General features: G+C 39.6%; 2 protein-coding genes across 4 annotated transcripts; one reads left to right on the forward strand and one right to left on the reverse strand.

Annotated features, from left to right (window-relative positions):
• znf518b (zinc finger protein 518B) lies at nt 1-5,495 on the reverse strand. Its single transcript, XM_005467347.4, has 2 exons — nt 5,323-5,495; nt 1-4,942 (listed from the first exon to the last, which is right to left on the reverse strand). The coding sequence occupies exon 2, from the start codon at nt 4,786-4,788 to the stop codon at nt 2,305-2,307; it is 2,484 nt and encodes an 827-aa protein (XP_005467404.1). The 5' UTR covers nt 4,789-4,942; nt 5,323-5,495; the 3' UTR covers nt 1-2,304.
• A 2,643-nt stretch (nt 5,496-8,138) lies between these two features.
• Nucleotides 8,139-16,347, forward strand: gsr (glutathione reductase). Of its 3 annotated transcripts, XM_003445184.5 has the most exons (13): nt 8,139-8,608; nt 9,057-9,222; nt 9,992-10,018; nt 10,119-10,207; nt 11,428-11,497; nt 11,588-11,735; nt 11,822-11,876; nt 11,970-12,069; nt 12,161-12,415; nt 13,626-13,737; nt 14,712-14,843; nt 14,993-15,126; nt 15,657-16,347. In XM_003445184.5, the coding sequence occupies exons 1-13, from the start codon at nt 8,547-8,549 to the stop codon at nt 15,804-15,806; spliced, it is 1,500 nt and encodes a 499-aa protein (XP_003445232.2). In that variant the 5' UTR covers nt 8,139-8,546; the 3' UTR covers nt 15,807-16,347. The 3 variants fall into 3 exon arrangements, with proteins under 3 accessions (XP_003445232.2, XP_013126763.1, XP_005467405.1); XM_013271309.3 differs by lacking the exon at nt 8,139-8,608 and having other exon boundaries at nt 8,657-9,222; XM_005467348.4 differs by lacking the exon at nt 8,139-8,608 and having other exon boundaries at nt 8,658-9,214.
• Nucleotides 16,348-17,505: the final 1,158 nt, after the last annotated feature.

Genomic DNA, 17,505 nt, shown 5'->3' on the forward strand with positions numbered 1-17,505 from the left:
TCAAATTTACTTTTTTTAATAAAAGAGGAATTACACAATTGTTATTATAAAAGCATGGATCACAATGATAATGAACACTGAGAATGTAATAAAACTCAAAAACACTTGAACTGGAATATGACTAATTCCCACACAGATGAGGATTAAATTAAAAGGCAAAAGGAAAACAGCCATAAAGACATGTCAAACAACTTTAGGATAATGAATATATAACAGAGACTGCACAGCAGCTTTACTCGCTGCAATGTAAGGAAAGTAAAGCAGAAGTGTTGGTGCTCCAGAAGGGGCCATTCCCTACTCAGTATGAACACCAGTTACCATGTTTTATATTTATAGGTCTATAAACCATAAAATCTGAGTGACCCAAAACATATATATTTACATATATATATATACACACACACACAAACGTGTAATAAAAACTGGGGCAACCAAAACCTACAAATGTGATCATAGGTCTAGCACCTTGTACACTGTGAATACATAATAAACAAGAACACACATATGCTGTGGTAATGCTGCCTTAAGAAGAAAAACAGATCTGAGAAGTCTCAGGACAGAAGATTGCTTATGTTTGATTATTTTGAAAAATATACAACAGGTTTGAATTGCCTATCAGTCACCATTGTCTCATAGTCACGGCAGGGAAATACTTCTATTACAGGAATTGACCAGTTTAGGTTGCTTCTACCTTCTCTAGATTACTCTCATAGGTGAAGCTTTAAACCTAGAGAGAAAAAAAGTCACAAGAAAACTCAAATAAGTCAATCACAAAAATGTATAATAATGTGACTAATTACAAAGCCAAATTTAATAAAATCCCAAAAATTACAACAAAAATAAAAAATTATCTTGATTCTTCAGGACGTCCGTTTTGCGCTTTAAAGTAAAATGACACCGTAAAGTATTAGGGTACTTTTTTTAGTGCATCATCATCATCCTTATGTCTGGATTAGTAGATATACTCTAAATTTTAGCCTTAAGCTCTGTAACATTTCACTTCACACAGATGTACAACTGGCAGACTTTTGTATCTCTGCAAGAGTCAGTGATTAATATCATATCTGAACTGATAACACAGCTGAGTGTATGCCCAGGTTCCATTATTTACACCTTGCAGTAGTTGTTTTAATTGGTCCATTTCATCTAATGAAGTTGTCAATGATTAATTAAAAAAAATACAACATGGTTCTGTAACATGTTCCATTGAGTAGATTTTGCAAAGAGTAGCTAAACGCACAACTACAAAACCAGCTGCTGCCATGAAAAGTAAAATTTTTCCAGCTAAAATTTGGAGGAGCTTTTAAAACTGGACAAACCGTTTAGACGGCTATTAGTGTTGAAATGTTCATTTTTTTAGACACAGCACACAGTCATCTGCACAATCGGCCATGTTAACAAACATGAAGTGATTGGGACGCCTTCAAAGATGCAAATTATTTTAAAAATACAAATAAATAATGAATCAACTGGAGACTTATTGCCCCTAACTTGATCCAATTAGAACTATGTCAATTAGACATTTTCATTCTTTTCAGTCACAGGGAATGACATCTTACAAAATATCATTATAAATATTTAATCATACTTAAAACCAGCATATACAAAACATTTGGGACCCACCAAAGAGGTTTTGGCTGGAAAATCACAAGGACTGTTTAATCAGTATTTTTTAACTGTTAATAAAGTGGGGTTTAATTCGCACAGGCATGAAATACATTTATGTACGTCAAATAGCAGGAAATAACAGGAAATGCAAACACTTCTGTAAAAAAAAGAAAAAGAAAGAAAAAAAAAAGGAAAACACTGCCTTAAATATGAACTTCTCTCCCCAAAGGCCAATTTTAATGCAGGAAAAAGTCTGAATACCCATCACTGCACCTATTTCAGGTGGCAGCATGGATGCCCAAAAAATTTCACTGATGCAAAGTAAAAAAAAAATAAATAAAAAACATTATCCTTTTTAAATAAACAGCATGCATTAATGACATATCCACTGGTCTCTCAACCTTCAGAAACAGTACTTAATATCTGTGTTTTTGACTGCAATCTATAACGGCATTCAGTCCATTTTCATTGACTCAAAGCAGTCAAACAGCATTGCACTTGAATAGTTCATATTATACATATAAGACAATGTTCAGTGATACTCAGACGTCCATATTTTTTACTCTTATTCTCCCATAAAGAAAATAATTGGCTTGAGATTTTGTCAGTTTTTGACCTTAAACATCTCTTTACTGTAATACTAACTGCTTCCTCATAAATGTATACTTCTTTCCATTGATGAATTGTCCAATACATTCATGGAAACACTCGGACGGTGCAACCCATCACCTCATATTTTTGACCCATCACTTTGCTCAGTCTCATTTTCAAGATTTGGCACTTTGGAACCACTTCAGAAGCTCCTGTGTTTGCAAAAGGATCATCTCTCGTTCCCTGTGCAGAGCCCCGAGGCTTTGGATGATTGAGCACTACCACCGGCTGGTTTGGACCCGGTCGTTTCACTGGTTGGTCCACTTTCAGCGGCATTGGGTAAATGACTGTACAGTCAGTTACACTGTCCACAGGTACCTGAGTCTTATATTTGGATATTCTAAGTTTCAGTCCCTTCTTGGTTTGTTTCCACACGCCCACTTGCACCCTCTTCAGGGTGACAGTCAGAAACTTTGAGTCCTGCTCACTTTTGACCACTTGCTCTAGAGGTTCTTCAGTTTCAGATGCTTTTGCGTGTTCTGCAACATTAGATTCTTCATGTGTTGAAGATTTTGAAGCAGGACTGTGACTGGATTTATTATCATCTGGTGGTAGAGGGATCTTTTTTTCCTCTTTGATATCAACATGGTTGTGGGTCAGTGCAGGAGAGTGATGAACCCCCTTATTGTGGTCTTTTGCTTCTACGGGCTCCGTCCGCTCAGTCAATAACGACTCACAGATGAAGGATCCGTTTTTTGTTTCCACCTGAGGGCTGGGCCCTAATGTCAGGGTCTTGTCCACGTGCTCCGCGTTTGTTATCTTAACTTGATCTTGAGTCGTACTGACAGAACTGCTACTTTTATCCATCACTATGCCTCGCAAAGCCATTACCAATGGCTGAATGGGACCTTGGGCGTCCTCTGGCTGCTGACTCAATGAAAACACAGAGGATATGATGGGGAAACTCTCAGGTTCTGAAAAGTCTCTCTCTTTTGCCAGCTCATTTAATCTGACTTCCGGCATCCAAGTTGAGCTCTTTGACTTGGCATGATTTGAAAAAACAGGAGTTTTGACTGAAACAAGCTTGTTTAGAGTCTTGGGTAATGAAAAAGACTGAGCTGGAACATTATCCTTACTGACTAGACATATTGGTGGTCTCACTTGGACAGTTGGAACAATGGAACTTCTTATGGAGGGAGAAGTTGATTTAATCCTGTCCTGGTTCAAGGGTGCTACTTCTTTGATTGGTTTTGAAGCAGTGCTGCTCTTGAAGCAGGTCTTCCCAGGTTCCACCTTCATAGCCACCGGCATATCCTGCATATTTTTCGTGTCACCCGCTCTTCTGGATGGAACACTCTTGGGGTACTCTGGAAGTAAGATCTTTCTCTCATCCATGACTCTCTGAGAAACCATGCTGTTTGGATGCAGGCTGGTGGTGTTCAACCTGCTAGTGACCCTGTTGGAGATAACTGGAAGAGGAGCTACGTGGCTCACCGGTGCTGTTTGCGTAACTCTGATCCCACTGTTTACCCCTTCTCTTACAGGACTGATGATATTTTTGGGAAACTTATTAGGGATGACTTCGTTAGACTCCAAGTTGATTATTTCCGGTGATACCCTTTTCAGTCCACTCTTTTCTTTGCTCACTGGACTCACTGGGAGACTGTTGGAAATACTGACCGGGACAACAGCAGGGCGCTCCACATTCACCATCTTTGTGTCACATGATTTCCTGTTAATAGTGCTCATGCCCATACTGACAGGCCGCACCGTGTTGGTGTGACTGATTAATGTAGATGACAATGGCTTCCCCAGCGCTGTGTTTTGAGAAACTGTCGTCCTCGTGTCCTTTATCACGGACTCGTTTTCTTGTTGGGAAACGAGCCTCAGCTTTAGTTCCTTTGTCCCATTTACAGTTTTCACCTCAATGAGTTCAACCAAGCAGCCGGCAGGAATTGTTACTTCTTCTGGCAGAGAAACTGTGAGAGCTCTATTGTGCTGAATGAGTCCATTCAAAGGGGAAAGACGTTCTGGGTTGCCATTAGTGACATTCGATGCCTTCGTTTCCAGTGTTTTTGCTCTCTGTTCATCTTTTCCCAGTCTGACAGCAGGTACACTCGGGCTAGGTACCGTCACCCGAACAACCGGCCGTAGCGATGACGGATCAGCAGCGTGCAGGCTTGTTAAGGCACTGGGGACGGGGACCTGCGGATTTTTCGTCACACCAGGCTTAGCAGGTACCTGAATGATGCTTTTACTATGCAAACGTTCAATGTGCTTAACAAGGCACAGCCTCCTCATATAGCCCTGTCCACAGTGAGAACATTTGAATGGATACTTCGAAGTGTGTCGTTTCAGGTGCGCGTTTAACTCCGCCTCACTGTAGGAAACATCGTTGCAATAAAAACAGTAAAACCGTGTCCCCATATGCTCAACCATATGCTTCTCGAACACTGCGGCATCTGTAGACGCAAATCCACATTTCTCACAATACCTCACGTTTGAAGTGGTTAACACGCGGTCCAGTGACAAATTTGGATGTCCACCATTCACAGAGGATGGCATGCTTTGATAGCTGACAGGCTTCATAATGAGAAGTGAGGTGTTCTGGCCATCTGGCAGTAATTCTCACAATTTCAGAGGCTGATGTGACACCCTGAAGTAAACATCCATCTTCACCTGATGTCCAGGGTTTATGTCCGGGGAAAGCAGACACTGATGCACATGTCAACGATGTCTCTCCCTGTAAAAGGAACGTAAGAAAAACAAAAACATTAACAAAAAAATGATTGACTTAACCTCAATGGGTACTATGCTTACACTAGGATGAGGCCTGTGAAGCCCCTCCTCTCACGCACAGCTCATGCAGCATTTTCAGCTCCTGCAAATATTTATTTGGCTGCGCGCGCGTGTAGGCAAATCAAAACAATACAGCAAAATAAAATGCAATTAATCAAAGTCATTGCACTGGTCTGTATTTGCATTTTTCTCTGTGCGCGCTGAGCTTTCTTCCTTTGAACGTGACGAAAAGGCCCTACCTAACTACAACAGGGGGGTTGCGGAGACGACGGCCAACATTACAACTGTTTATATTTGCAACAGAGTCAAATGCCTCATACGCACCTGATTGCCGTGTTACGAAACAGCGATTTGGTCGGTGATATCTTTTTCAATAACATGAATTTTAAAAAATCCACTCTTTGAACGTGATACTAACGCTTGTCAACGCCGCCAACCGAGCCGCTTTGGGTTAGCTTGTCGTTAGCCATTTGTAGGTAGAAAAAACAATGGCGGAAGAAAGCTGCCGTGGTTTTCAAAATAAGAGCACGCTAAGTTAAAAATATAGCTGATTCAACATGTTTATAAATCTTGGTGATAAAAAATTGTGTCCTTCGTTTTCAGTCAGATCACCAGCAAAAAATATTATTTAACACAACAAAGAAACTATTAATATTTTATTTATTGAACGTTTTTTTATGTAAACAATATAACGCAGTGCTCTTTTGGCTGCCACAGTATAACACCTGTATTATCTTCAATAACCTGTTTTTATTGATGGCATATCCAGATAACAGGCAGATATCACTAAGAAACATGATTTAAGCGCAATAAAGAGGAACAAAAACACCAGAGAACTGAAAATAATACATGGCAGGAAAAACATCAGAACATCTTTTAGGTTCATTAGAAGACAAAATACATCAAATTTCAAACAATAAAAATACATTGAGTTAAGAAAATATTGATTATTTTTGTGACAAATTTGGTAAATTAGAAATACAGCAAAACCTAGAACCTACATTCATGCATGGGATTGTTTAAAGATTCGAACCCTTTTGGAGGGATTTAAAAATATGTATGGTGTGTTTTTCTGAGACTGACATTCATCTTACATGACAATGTCGAAGGACTTAATAAAATGTAGCATCTAGTGTTGAAGATAGTTGATCCTGCTAGGCATGAAATTTTGTGCACTGTCTGACGTGGCTCACAATCTTATCACTGACTTAATGTACGAGGGCATTTTGGGTTATGGTGCAAATGTATTAATTTGCTGGAAGCCTGCAAATAAAAATATGTGTTAAAACAAAGCAAAGTTTGGTTTTCTGTCCAATTGCATGTTATTAATGTGCATGGAAATTATGTGCTAAACATGTGAATAAACTGATTAAATTGCCAGTGATAAACAGGGACAGTTTCTCGCTTGGTTTCCTTCCAAAAATGTCAGAAGTAAGGCTGATAAGCACAAATATAAATCAGATTAGAGTAAATGCAAAGTCATGGATGATTATTGGCTGTTAAAGCAACTCTCAAAGATTGTCAGCTGCCATAAAACTAAAATAAAGAGGAAGTAACAAGAGCATGTAATTTATCTGTCCAACAGCATGTCAAAAGCACTTGCCAGGCAGAAACTGTGTTCATGCTGCTCGTGCACGTATCCGTTTTCAGAGGCTCAATAAGAAGTGGACAAACTGACATAGTTTTAAATTGAACTGGTTACACTGGGTCACTAGTACATGCCAATACCGTAATATTGCCTCCACCATGTTTGACATGTGGTACGCTTCATACCTTTCTCATTCCATCATTTTGGTACAGTTTAATCTTGATTTCATCTGTCCAAAGAATCTTTTCAGAGGTGTGCAGGCTCTTCTGGCATTCGTGAAGTTGCCTTTTGATTGCAGACTTTGACAATCATACACATACCCCCTTGCTGGTATTCTTGGTTCTTTAGATGTTTTGAAGTTGTTTTTCTTAACCTGTCACTGCGCCCCAGGGTGGCTGTGGCTACAATGTAGCTTGCCATCACCAGTGTGTGAATGTGTGTGTGAATGGGTGGATGACTGGTTGTGTAAAGCACTTTGGGGTCCTTAGGGACTAGAGTGCTATACAAATACAGGCCATTTACCATTTACCATTTAACCACAGAAAAAATATTGCCAATAATAAATATAATTATAATAATGTATTCTGAATGTAATCTGAACTCTGCCTCCTGACATCTGACCCACGTTAAACTCATGGACTGAACATACACACACCCACAACCACTAGCACTTTATCACTATCACAATTATCCTAACTGCACTACTGTATAGTTCTGTGTAAATATCATTCTGTACATATGATAATTTTTAATCCTACAACTGTTTATAACTTGCATAGTTCACATTTCTGTATAACTGTATATCTCAGATTTCTGTATAGTTTTTATTTCATATTTATATCCTGTTCATAGCCTGTACATAGCTTGTACTCACTACAGCCTGTACATACTTATAGTTATAGAATATTCATAACATACTTCACACCGTGTACATTATAACATACCATAATAGACCCATTTCTGTAATATACTTACACATCTATATTATTGCTAATATATATTGTAATATATCTATATCACGGCTAAAGCACTTTCTGGATGGATGCAAACTGCATTTCGTTGCCCTGTACCTGTGCATGTGCAATGACAATAAAGTTGAATTCTATTCTATTCTATTCTATTCTATTCTATTCTAATAATGTATTTGTCTTGTGTGGTCTTGTGGGGTTTCTGAGTTTAATATTTGGCCACTACTAACATTTTCGCTATTTTTCTGAGAGATTTATTTGGGTTTTTGAGCCTATAGATGGCCTTCTTATTAAGCTATAAAATAGTCAGTTGAAATGTCTTAATTTGTCATGCACTGGCATGGTCTGCACTTCATTGGCATCTTGTGTAATTTAAAATCCATTAAAAATAAAGAAAAGAAAATTGTGTCACAGTCCAAAACATTATGGACTGAACTGCTGTTTAATTCTTCGTTTCCTTTAGGTGTTATCTCACCAAGTAATGTAATGCGTGCTACTACGGGAGTGTACTCTTGTTTTGAAAGGCCCTGTGAGAGGTGTAACTTCATCATTTGTTTTCCTTGACAGGCTGAGCGCAACGGACCTGTGATTCTTAAAGAAATACCACGCAAATCTGCCACATCTTCCCCTGTTATTTACGCCAAATCTCCCACAAAAACAACGCAAGGCTTTGGAGGATCTACGCTACTCGCGTCTTCAAATTTGGCGTCTTCCACCATCACAGTATTACGGTGTTTACCTGTCGGTTAGTTTTTCCAATATCTCGCACAAGGACTGATTATTTTAGACACGACCAGGCAGCAGTTTGCTAAACTGGGGCAATATAGAGGGGAGGGGGCTCACCCAGTGACCCAGGAAATGCTTTGAAGCTTTTGTGTGTGCTGTAATAAAGTCAAACAACACGCGTTTATCAGCTTGCAGTGGCTGTCAGAGAGAGGCAAAAGGCACCCCATGGATAGCTCTGATTAAAATGCCATAAAAGCAGTTAAAACATGCTGTTCACAAGAGTCTGCAGACTGTTTCCTACTATGTCAGTATCACTGGCATTACCGAGGTGAGTACTCCAGTAAGTTTGTGGCAAATAACGGGCTTTACTGATGTGTGTTTAGCGTTTCTGAATATTGTCACGATGCTCACTTTATATCCTTAAATCTGGAGTCGTCAGTGCCTGATCTCCTTAAATATCCTTAAATATTTTCATCAAACCCTCGATGCATGAAAATGCTCTGATTTACTCATGTTTTTGAAGCCACCATACTGTAGCTCATGTGAGGATCATCATGACTATTGTCAGAACAGTTTCTGGGATTTGCACACCATTGTTGCAATTCACAATGACACAGCAGTGGCTTTCACTGACCCTCCCACTACCCGGTCTGCCCGACACATAGGCCCTGCCTTCCTGCGCCCTTCCTGGTTATGGCACTATTAAAACAGCTGGCCCGGACTCGAGCTCCGTGCTGGTTTCTTCTCAGGAAACAGTTTTTCTTGTCACTTTGCAGACGCGGAGTTATCAGTAGCAGGATGGCCTCAGACCCGTCGGAGATAACCCGGTTCGACTTTCTCGTGGTCGGCGGCGGGTCTGGAGGTCTGGCCGGGGCTCGGCGGGCGGCGGAGCTTGGAGCAGCTACCGCCGTGATCGAGAGTCACAAACTCGGAGGTACCTGCGTGAGTAAAAATAATAATAAAAAAAAAACAATCAGACATGCCTCCCTACTGCTGTCACTTTGCTGTCACCTCTGCAGCATGTACACACACTCACACACACACACACAGACACGTTAGTTACCAGATTCACTGCGAAACCTCCCGACTCCTTTTTTGTGTGTCTGACAAACGTGGGTTTGAAGTACAAAGCTGCCGATGAGGTTATAAAACTGTAACTCATTCCTGTTCCCTTGAGCTGAATCTGTTGTAACTGAGGCATTTTGAAATTGTCTGCACAAGGCTGCAATATGAGGAAGAAACAAGTGGTTTTAAATGCGTTAGGCCTATCTGTACTTACTATTAGTTAAATCGGGCCTCTATAGTTTTTTCAGCTAAAACAGGAGGGGAAGAAATGGCTACCAAAACCATTCAGTCCAATGGTTTTGGCATAAACCACACAAAGCCACAGTGAAAAACAGTGTGGTTATATTTGCATATATTTTCCTTATTGATAAGTGAATGTTGGTGTTGTATTACTTTACAGACATATGAATGCACCTGACCTAATCTTTTACATCTTTTCCTTTTGTAAAATGTTGGTTTTATGAAACACACTGACACAGCATTGTATTTTTTGATACTGCAGTTCTTTTGCTTTACACTACATAAATATTCTTCCTGTCACTGCAGCTTTAGTCTAAAACGTATATCTTCCATAATTTATCTGTATCACTGGTACTTGACCAGCTTTCACTCAATTCATTTGTTCTGCTTTCTTTCCTTTTTTTAGGTCAATGTTGGTTGTGTCCCTAAGAAGGTACCTTTTTCTTTACACTCTTATTATAATAAAAGTTTTTACATGTACACTTCTCAAAGTTCAAGTTCTCAAAGCCAGCTCTTTTTGCTCTTCTTCTCAGGTGATGTGGAATGCAGCAGTTCATGCCGAATATCTGCACGATCATGGTGATTATGGCTTTGAAACTGGAGACGTTCGTTTCAGTTGGGAGTAAGTTACAGTTTCTGCTAGTGTCTATTTGATTTTTATCTCTTTTTTTTTCTTTTTTCCTTTTTTTTGCAACTACAATGAACTCTTTTGAAAGCTGTTGTGGTTTTTCCTGGTACAAAGAAGCATTCATTTCTCCCCACAACCTCTCAGTCAGTTACTTTGTGTTGCCTAACTTTAGCCCACTTCTCTATCTTCGTGCACAATGAAGTTGGGCAAAAATGACTGTTGAAGATAAGCCTTCCTGGAAGGAGTGGTTGACTACATTTACGACATGAAGAAACCTTTTCAAAATATAACGTTAATGTGAGAGGAATGTGCTGGGATTTGGGTGTGCCTGCATGGATTACAGTAGAGTACTAAATCCTCCACAAACATCCTCCGTGTGCAAAGAATCCCAGGGGTTAAAGTGGGATTTTGCAGGTGGGGGTGTAGTGGTAGTGGTAGTGGTGCAGTGTGGAGAAAAGAGTTAATTAGAAATAAGTCACATTATAATTTGTATTGTGAGCTCCAATTTTCTTTTTGTACAGGCTGTGATCAGCTGACCTGTGTTGCTACTCTGAGATTCGCTGCTGTTTATTTATTTAGCCAACTACATTCAACTGGATATAACCAGATGTTAAATAAACTGTATGGCTGATTTTGCACCAGTAGGCAGGCTGTAGCCGGCAACAAAGGTAAAATTCAGTGAGTGAATCTAATCAGTTACCCTTGTTGTAACCTCACGTTGACCATAAACACCACAGCTTCTGTGCATCACTACAGTGTAGTTTATGACTGTGAACTTCACTAACTAACCAGTGTAAGCTATACCAAACTGCCTAGTACAGTATTTTCATGTAACTTTTGAATAACGCAAATCTTTGAATTTCCCAGTAACAAACACGAACATTTCACATGTAGCTCCAATATCCAGTATGAATAAATCTGTAAAAAAAAAAACTGGGACATTACAAGTAAGACTTAAATTTCCAGTTTAATTGTCACTTTCTGAAATGTCCATATGTCTCGTTGTCCTCCCCAGTCCTCTCTTTATGTTTTTCTTCAGCAAACTTGTTTTTTCTTGTATTTTTCTACCATCTGTAACAATTTATCCTTATGAAGTCATTAATTTTCTAGAAATGGCAACACAAGAGTGATACAAGACAAGTATTCCCTGTGATGATGGTTTATTAACACAACATATTTTAGCTGGTTGGATAATTTATATTATGTGTCTGCAGAACCCTAAAAGCCAAGAGGGATGCGTACGTCAGTCACCTAAATCGCATTTATCGGAACAATCTTGACAAAGTAAGTGTCAGATTAATTCTGCCCTTTTGGTTTCTGTTCTTTTCAAATGTAATTGCAGTGCAAAAAACCCTCATATGTGCTCTATTTCAGGCTAAAATCCAAACCATTCAAGGTTATGCCAGGTTTACAAATGATCCTGAGCCAACTGTGGAAGTCAATGGAAGAAAATATACAGCACCTCACATCCTCATCGCCACTGGAGGGCAACCTTCTGTTCTGAGTGATGCAGAAGTTCCAGGTAATACATGCTATACTTGGTTTTCCCAGTGAGCATCAGTCAGATGTTCAGAAGATTACAGCTGTTGTGTTTGTTGACAATTTCAGGGGCAAGTCTGGGCATTACCAGTGATGGCTTCTTTGAACTCGAAACACTGCCAAAGTAAGCTTGTCATACAGTCTAAATGATGTTTATGGGAGACCATCAGAACCATGTAGGTCTGTGATTATAGGGTTTGTTTGTTTTTTCCTACAGACGCAGTTTGGTTGTGGGTGCTGGTTATATTGCAGTGGAGATGGCGGGCATTCTTTCCACCTTGGGGTCCAAAACATCCCTCATTATTCGACAGACAGGAGTAAGAAAAATGGCAACAATACAGAATCACAATATGACTGTTTTTAGAAGCGCCATGCAGTCATATGTGTACTCTCGTATTCTATCTGTAGGTTTTGAGGAACTTTGACGCCTTTATAAGTGCAAACTGCACCAAAGAACTGCAAAACTCTGGTATAGATTTGTGGAAGAACTCTCAGGTGAAGTCTGTGAGTAAAACAGACAAGGGGCTGGAGGTGACGGTGGTTACCAAAGACCCCGAGAAGAAGAATGACGAGGAGAAGATCAGTACCATCCAGGGAGTGGACTGCCTTCTCTGGGCCATCGGCAGGCAGCCCAACACAGCTGGACTGAACATCGGCGAGATGGTAACAGTTTACCTGTGATTTTTATCTGTAGATTGGATAGTGTAATGTGCAAATTATTATTATTATTTTATTTATTTATTTTTGATAAATGTCTTTATTGGGAGATATTATGTGCCACTTACATGTAGCGCTGAGCAGTAAGACTCTACCGCGGCATAATTGTCCTTACAGATTATAACAGGACGGCAGATGTCTTTGGAGAACTGTGTCTTAGGCACACATACCAACATGAAACTGCTTTCCACAAATAATAATAAAATATTTTATAATTTAAGGCTTGTATGCAAAAAGAATACAAAAACCGGTATCCCCAAAAAAACAGACTTAAGCCTTAATAACAGATAATCTGGGAACAAGACTGGACAGTTTCCACATGCTGTTACTTTATTGAAGGTGATGCATGAAATTCTGGCATAAATACTTGATAAATGAAGGCTAGCAAGCCTTTAAGGGGCAGCAAAGTCTCAGTTACGGCAAAGTCTTCTTTTGACTGTCTATGATCCATCTACCGAGCTTAGATTTAAGGGATGTGTCATAACATCGTTTGAATCATTTGTTATATGAAGGAAGAATGAATGACTTGTCAAAGCAGCAGTTTAACCAGCTCTATTCAAAAACCTAAAAACATGTTGAATGTTCTCACGCTTTTCAAGACTTTGAGGCCCGTCTCTCTTTTGTCTGTTCTGCTTTACATTTAATCCTCCACAGTTTAGCTGAGTCATCATTATTTCTTGCCCCACACAGGATTTCTCTTCTCACTTGCATGTTTCTTATTCACTGTCAGTGTCATACAGTAAGGAAGCACACAGAAAGAGGCAAAACATGCAATACCTTTCCTTAAACAATTATTCATCCAAACTGTGTTTCTCTACAATACTCTGTCTTAGATAAGGATGGGAGTTTTGGGGGGTTTCTTTTGAGACGTTAATTTTATGGGAAGCTAAAGTTCCAAGCCATTTCTTCCCCTCCTGTTTTAGCTGAAAAAACTATAGAGGCCTGATTTAACTAATAGTAAGTACAGATAGGCCTAACGCATTTAAAACCACTTGTTTCTTCCTCATATTGCAGCCTTGTGCAGACAATTTCAAGATTAATAAACAGTTCAAAGGGAACTAGGCCTAATCTTTTGTTTTAATCTCCACGGTTCACATTTTTACTCGTTTCTAAGAAGTAAAACAGTTTTTTTTCTTTCTTTCTTTTTCTTTGTCAGGGTGTGGATACAGATGAAAGAGGCCACATCATCGTGGATGAGTTTCAGAACACCAGTCGATCAGGGATCTACGCTGTCGGGGATGTTTGTGGCAGAGCTCTTCTCACACCTGGTAGAACCCAACTTTTCTTCATCCATTTTTTGTGTCTGTGTGTGTTCTTTCTAACCTGTTTCCCAATGTTGTAAATATTTTTCCATGTAATTAGTATTGCTGAGTGAAGCCTGGTGATATTAGACTAAAGGTTTCTGGGTCTATGTTTAATAGCTCTGAATGGATTTTATTGCTATATCAAAGGTGCTATAGAAGGATATTTGAATATCAAAGCTGTGAAGGCTGCGGATGAGTACACTGACAGGACATTTTCAGATATCATGTTGCACTTATGTGTAAGTCGCTTTGTGAGGTTGGATAACGTCTCTATGTGTCTATTAGAGGAAAGACCTACCTCAAGTTTAAAACCACACACATAGACACATTTCATACACTGGTGACTCCAAATAACAGCACTGAAATGCCAAGTTTGCATTTTTGTGACCTCACCCATGGTTTTGAGTGATTACAGGGGATACATAATTTTGCGAAGTGGCTTTTTCAAGAGTCTTGTGCATATCAAAAATATGTTTTTAAATAGGAAAACTTTAAATAACAAGTCACCAGAAATTTGTCCTATACAAACGTGATCTTGGAGTCTGAGTCTGTTATGTTTACAACCGTCGGGTTTCTTGCATGTGGGAGGGTCAGGCGCACAGACAGGAAGGCTTTTCAGGTATGACTCAGACTCACTGAAAGACTCACCAAAGAAAACAGTATTCAGACCAAGATTTGGTTCCAAATGTCAGCTCTGAAATCCATTGTGAGAGTCTGTTATTTATCTATATTTAGTGGATCAATTGGTCTTTTTCAGTAACTTCTGAAGAGGCCAGGGTGAAAGGATGAATGCCAATTAAAACCAAAAAAAAAATCAATTCTTCATCTCTGTCGTTTTTTCGATTTTTTTAACCTATTTTTTTAATTAAAAAAATGCCCTTTTGTGGGCATTTTGAGTGTTAGCAGCATTCTGATGAGGTTTTCATGTGTTGGGACAGTTGCCATTGCTGCAGGCAGAAAGCTGGCGCACAGACTGTTTGAAGGAAAGAAGGACTCCAAGTTGGACTACACCTGTATTCCCACTGTGGTGTTCAGCCACCCACCCATTGGCACGGTGGGCCTCACAGAGGGTGAGTAGGACAATAAAAAACACATCTAGGTGGGTTTAACTCAGTTTCTGCCGTCTGCTTACATGTAATCGTTTATCTTATGCACTATTCCTACTTTTACTCAGTAAGACGTAAAATTGTCCTTACATTTGATGATGTTCGTGTCACAGACGAGGCCATTAAAACCAGAGGGAAGGAGAATGTGAAGATTTACAAGACTTCTTTCACACCAATGTATCACGCTATCACCAGCAGGAAGAGTCAGTGCATCATGAAGCTGGTGTGTGTGGGCAAAGAGGAGAAGGTAGGTGTCATCTCTTCTCCAGACACGAGCTCTAAATAAATGTGACTCTAGCACATTGTTACTGACACCTAAATTTATGAAATAATGAATATTTTAATGAATATCTTCTTGATGATTTATTTCTATTATTTAAACCACAAAAGGAGGTTCTTCTCTAAATCGTCTTAACATTGTAGTGCACTATTTTTTATTCGTAAACAACCACATTTGGGCTAAGACATCACTAGTAAATGTTAGCGTATGGGGCCTTTTTCCCCAACCAGTAATACAGGAGCTCTTAATATGTCGTAAGCAATTGTTTTCTACACTTATGTACCAGGATTGAAGAATAGATTTGAGACTTTCCAAAAAAAAAATAACTTAAAAGTACTTAAACCAATACAGGAAGCAGTCCTGGAGCCATCTTTACGTGTCATTAAAGCCTCGACTAAAATCTTTTAACAGTTTCTTTTCACTCTGCTGCAGTTCTTTTTTTTTTTTTTAAAAAGAAAACCAAACAAACAAACGACTGTGTTGTTTCATTTTCGCAGGTGGTAGGGCTGCACATGCAGGGCCTTGGCTGCGATGAAATGCTACAAGGATTTGCTGTGGCCATCAAGATGGGTGCTACCAAAGCAGACTTTGACAAGACAGTCGCCATTCACCCAACCTCATCCGAGGAGTTTGTCACGATGCGTTAATGCACAAACAAACTCACCAAGGCATCCCCCGCCCGCTACGCCCCTTGCTTCCCTATACGACCAGCAACACAGACAAGCATACCAGGACAGAGTCACGCCTTCGAACTACTCTCGCATCAGCTTGACGACTTGCTTTGTTAAATGACCTACATGCTTCCATTTTTCTCTCATTTAAGTGACCTTATTTGTACGCAGTGTTTCACTTTTTTCTCATTTTTAACTAAATGGACCAAGACCAAGTTATGGTCTTCCTAGACTGTACTGTGGTTCCTGAGTATGGGTTGAAAACTCTGGATTCTATTTTAATGATTGTGAAATGGAAGTGATGCATCTGCAGGTATTTTTGTCAAGAGATTGCTGGGAAGTCAAAAGACCTCTCTCCTAGTGTATGTGTTTGATTTGTCAGTCATTCGTCACATGAATATAACAAGCACTGCTTGTTCTTTAAGGCACCTATTCCCTACCAATGCAGGGTCATGACATGTATCTACTGTACTGTTAAGAAAAAAAAAACAATAAACCTGCAGATTTTTTTCTTAAATGTTGTGATTTTTATTTCTTATTCAGTGACTAAATTCTGTGGTTGTAACAGTAAGTAAGAGACCTTTGTGTGTGTTTAGACACAGTAGACTAGATTGGGTAATAAATGAAGCACTTCTCCTATTTGGGTAGAGAGAATAAATCCCCACTCAAACTAAAGAGAGATACTTCCTGTTTCAAGTTAAAAAGTGACTTACAGATTTTAATTATTGTAAAAAAGTACGATTGACTGCTTCCTGGTGAAATCTATGAAACTGGATCTTACCACTTTAGATCACACTAGATATACCTGTTGAACTACTTGTTAACACACATACAGTGGCTTGCAAAAGTATTTGGCCCCCTTGAACTTTTCCGCATTTTGTCACATTACAGCCACAAACATGAATCAATGTTATTGGAATTCCACGTGAAAGACCAATACAAAGTGGTGTACACGTGAGAAGTGGAACGAAAATCATACATGATTTTTTACAAATAAATAACTGCAAAGTGGGGTGTGCGTAATTATTCAGCCCCCCTTTGGTCTGAGTGCAGTCAGTTGCCCATAGACATTGCCTGATGAGTGCTCATGACTAATTAGAGTGCACCTGTGTGTAATCTAATGTCAGTACAAATACAGCTGCTCTGTGACGGCCTCAGAGGTCGTCTGAGAGAATATTGGGAGCAACAACACCATGAAGTCCAAAGAACACACCAGACAGGTCAGGGATAAAGTTATTGAGAAATTTAAAGCAGGCTTAGGCTACAAACAGATTTCCCAAGCCTTGAACATCCCACGGAGCACTGTTCAAGCGATCATTCAGAAATGGAAGGAGTATGGCACAACTGTAAACCTACCAAGACAAGGCCGTCCACCTAAACTCACAGGCCGAACAAGGAGAGCGCTGATCAGAAATGCAGCCAAGAGGCCCATGGTGACTCTGGACGAGCTGCAGAGATCTACAGCTCAGGTGGGGGAATCTGTCCATAGGACAACTATTAGTCGTGCACTGCACAAAGTTGGCCTTTATGGAAGAGTGGCAAGAAGAAAGCCATTGTTAACAGAAAACTATAAGAAGTCCCGTTTGCAATTTGCCACAAGCCATGTGGGGGACACAGCAAACATGTGGAAGAAGGTGCTCTGGTCAGATGAGACCAAAATGGAACTTTTTGGCCA

The sequence above is a fragment of the Oreochromis niloticus genome, linkage group LG2 (genome assembly GCF_001858045.2).
Source record: "Oreochromis niloticus isolate F11D_XX linkage group LG2, O_niloticus_UMD_NMBU, whole genome shotgun sequence".
Taxonomy (NCBI): Eukaryota; Metazoa; Chordata; class Actinopteri; order Cichliformes; family Cichlidae; genus Oreochromis; species Oreochromis niloticus.

Coding starts and splice junctions, on each gene's coding strand:
- znf518b (XM_005467347.4), bottom strand. CDS start 4,788: ATGAAGCCTGTCAGCTATCAAAGCATGCCATCCTCTGTGAATGGTGGA.
- gsr (XM_013271309.3), top strand. CDS start 8,974: ATGGCACTATTAAAACAGCTGGCCCGGACTCGAGCTCCGTGCTGGTTT. Junction 11,736..11,821: donor GAGTGATGCAGAAGTTCCAG/GTAATACATGCT, acceptor TGACAATTTCAG/GGGCAAGTCTGGGCATTACC. Junction 13,738..14,711: donor CAGAGCTCTTCTCACACCTG/GTAGAACCCAAC, acceptor GTGTTGGGACAG/TTGCCATTGCTGCAGGCAGA.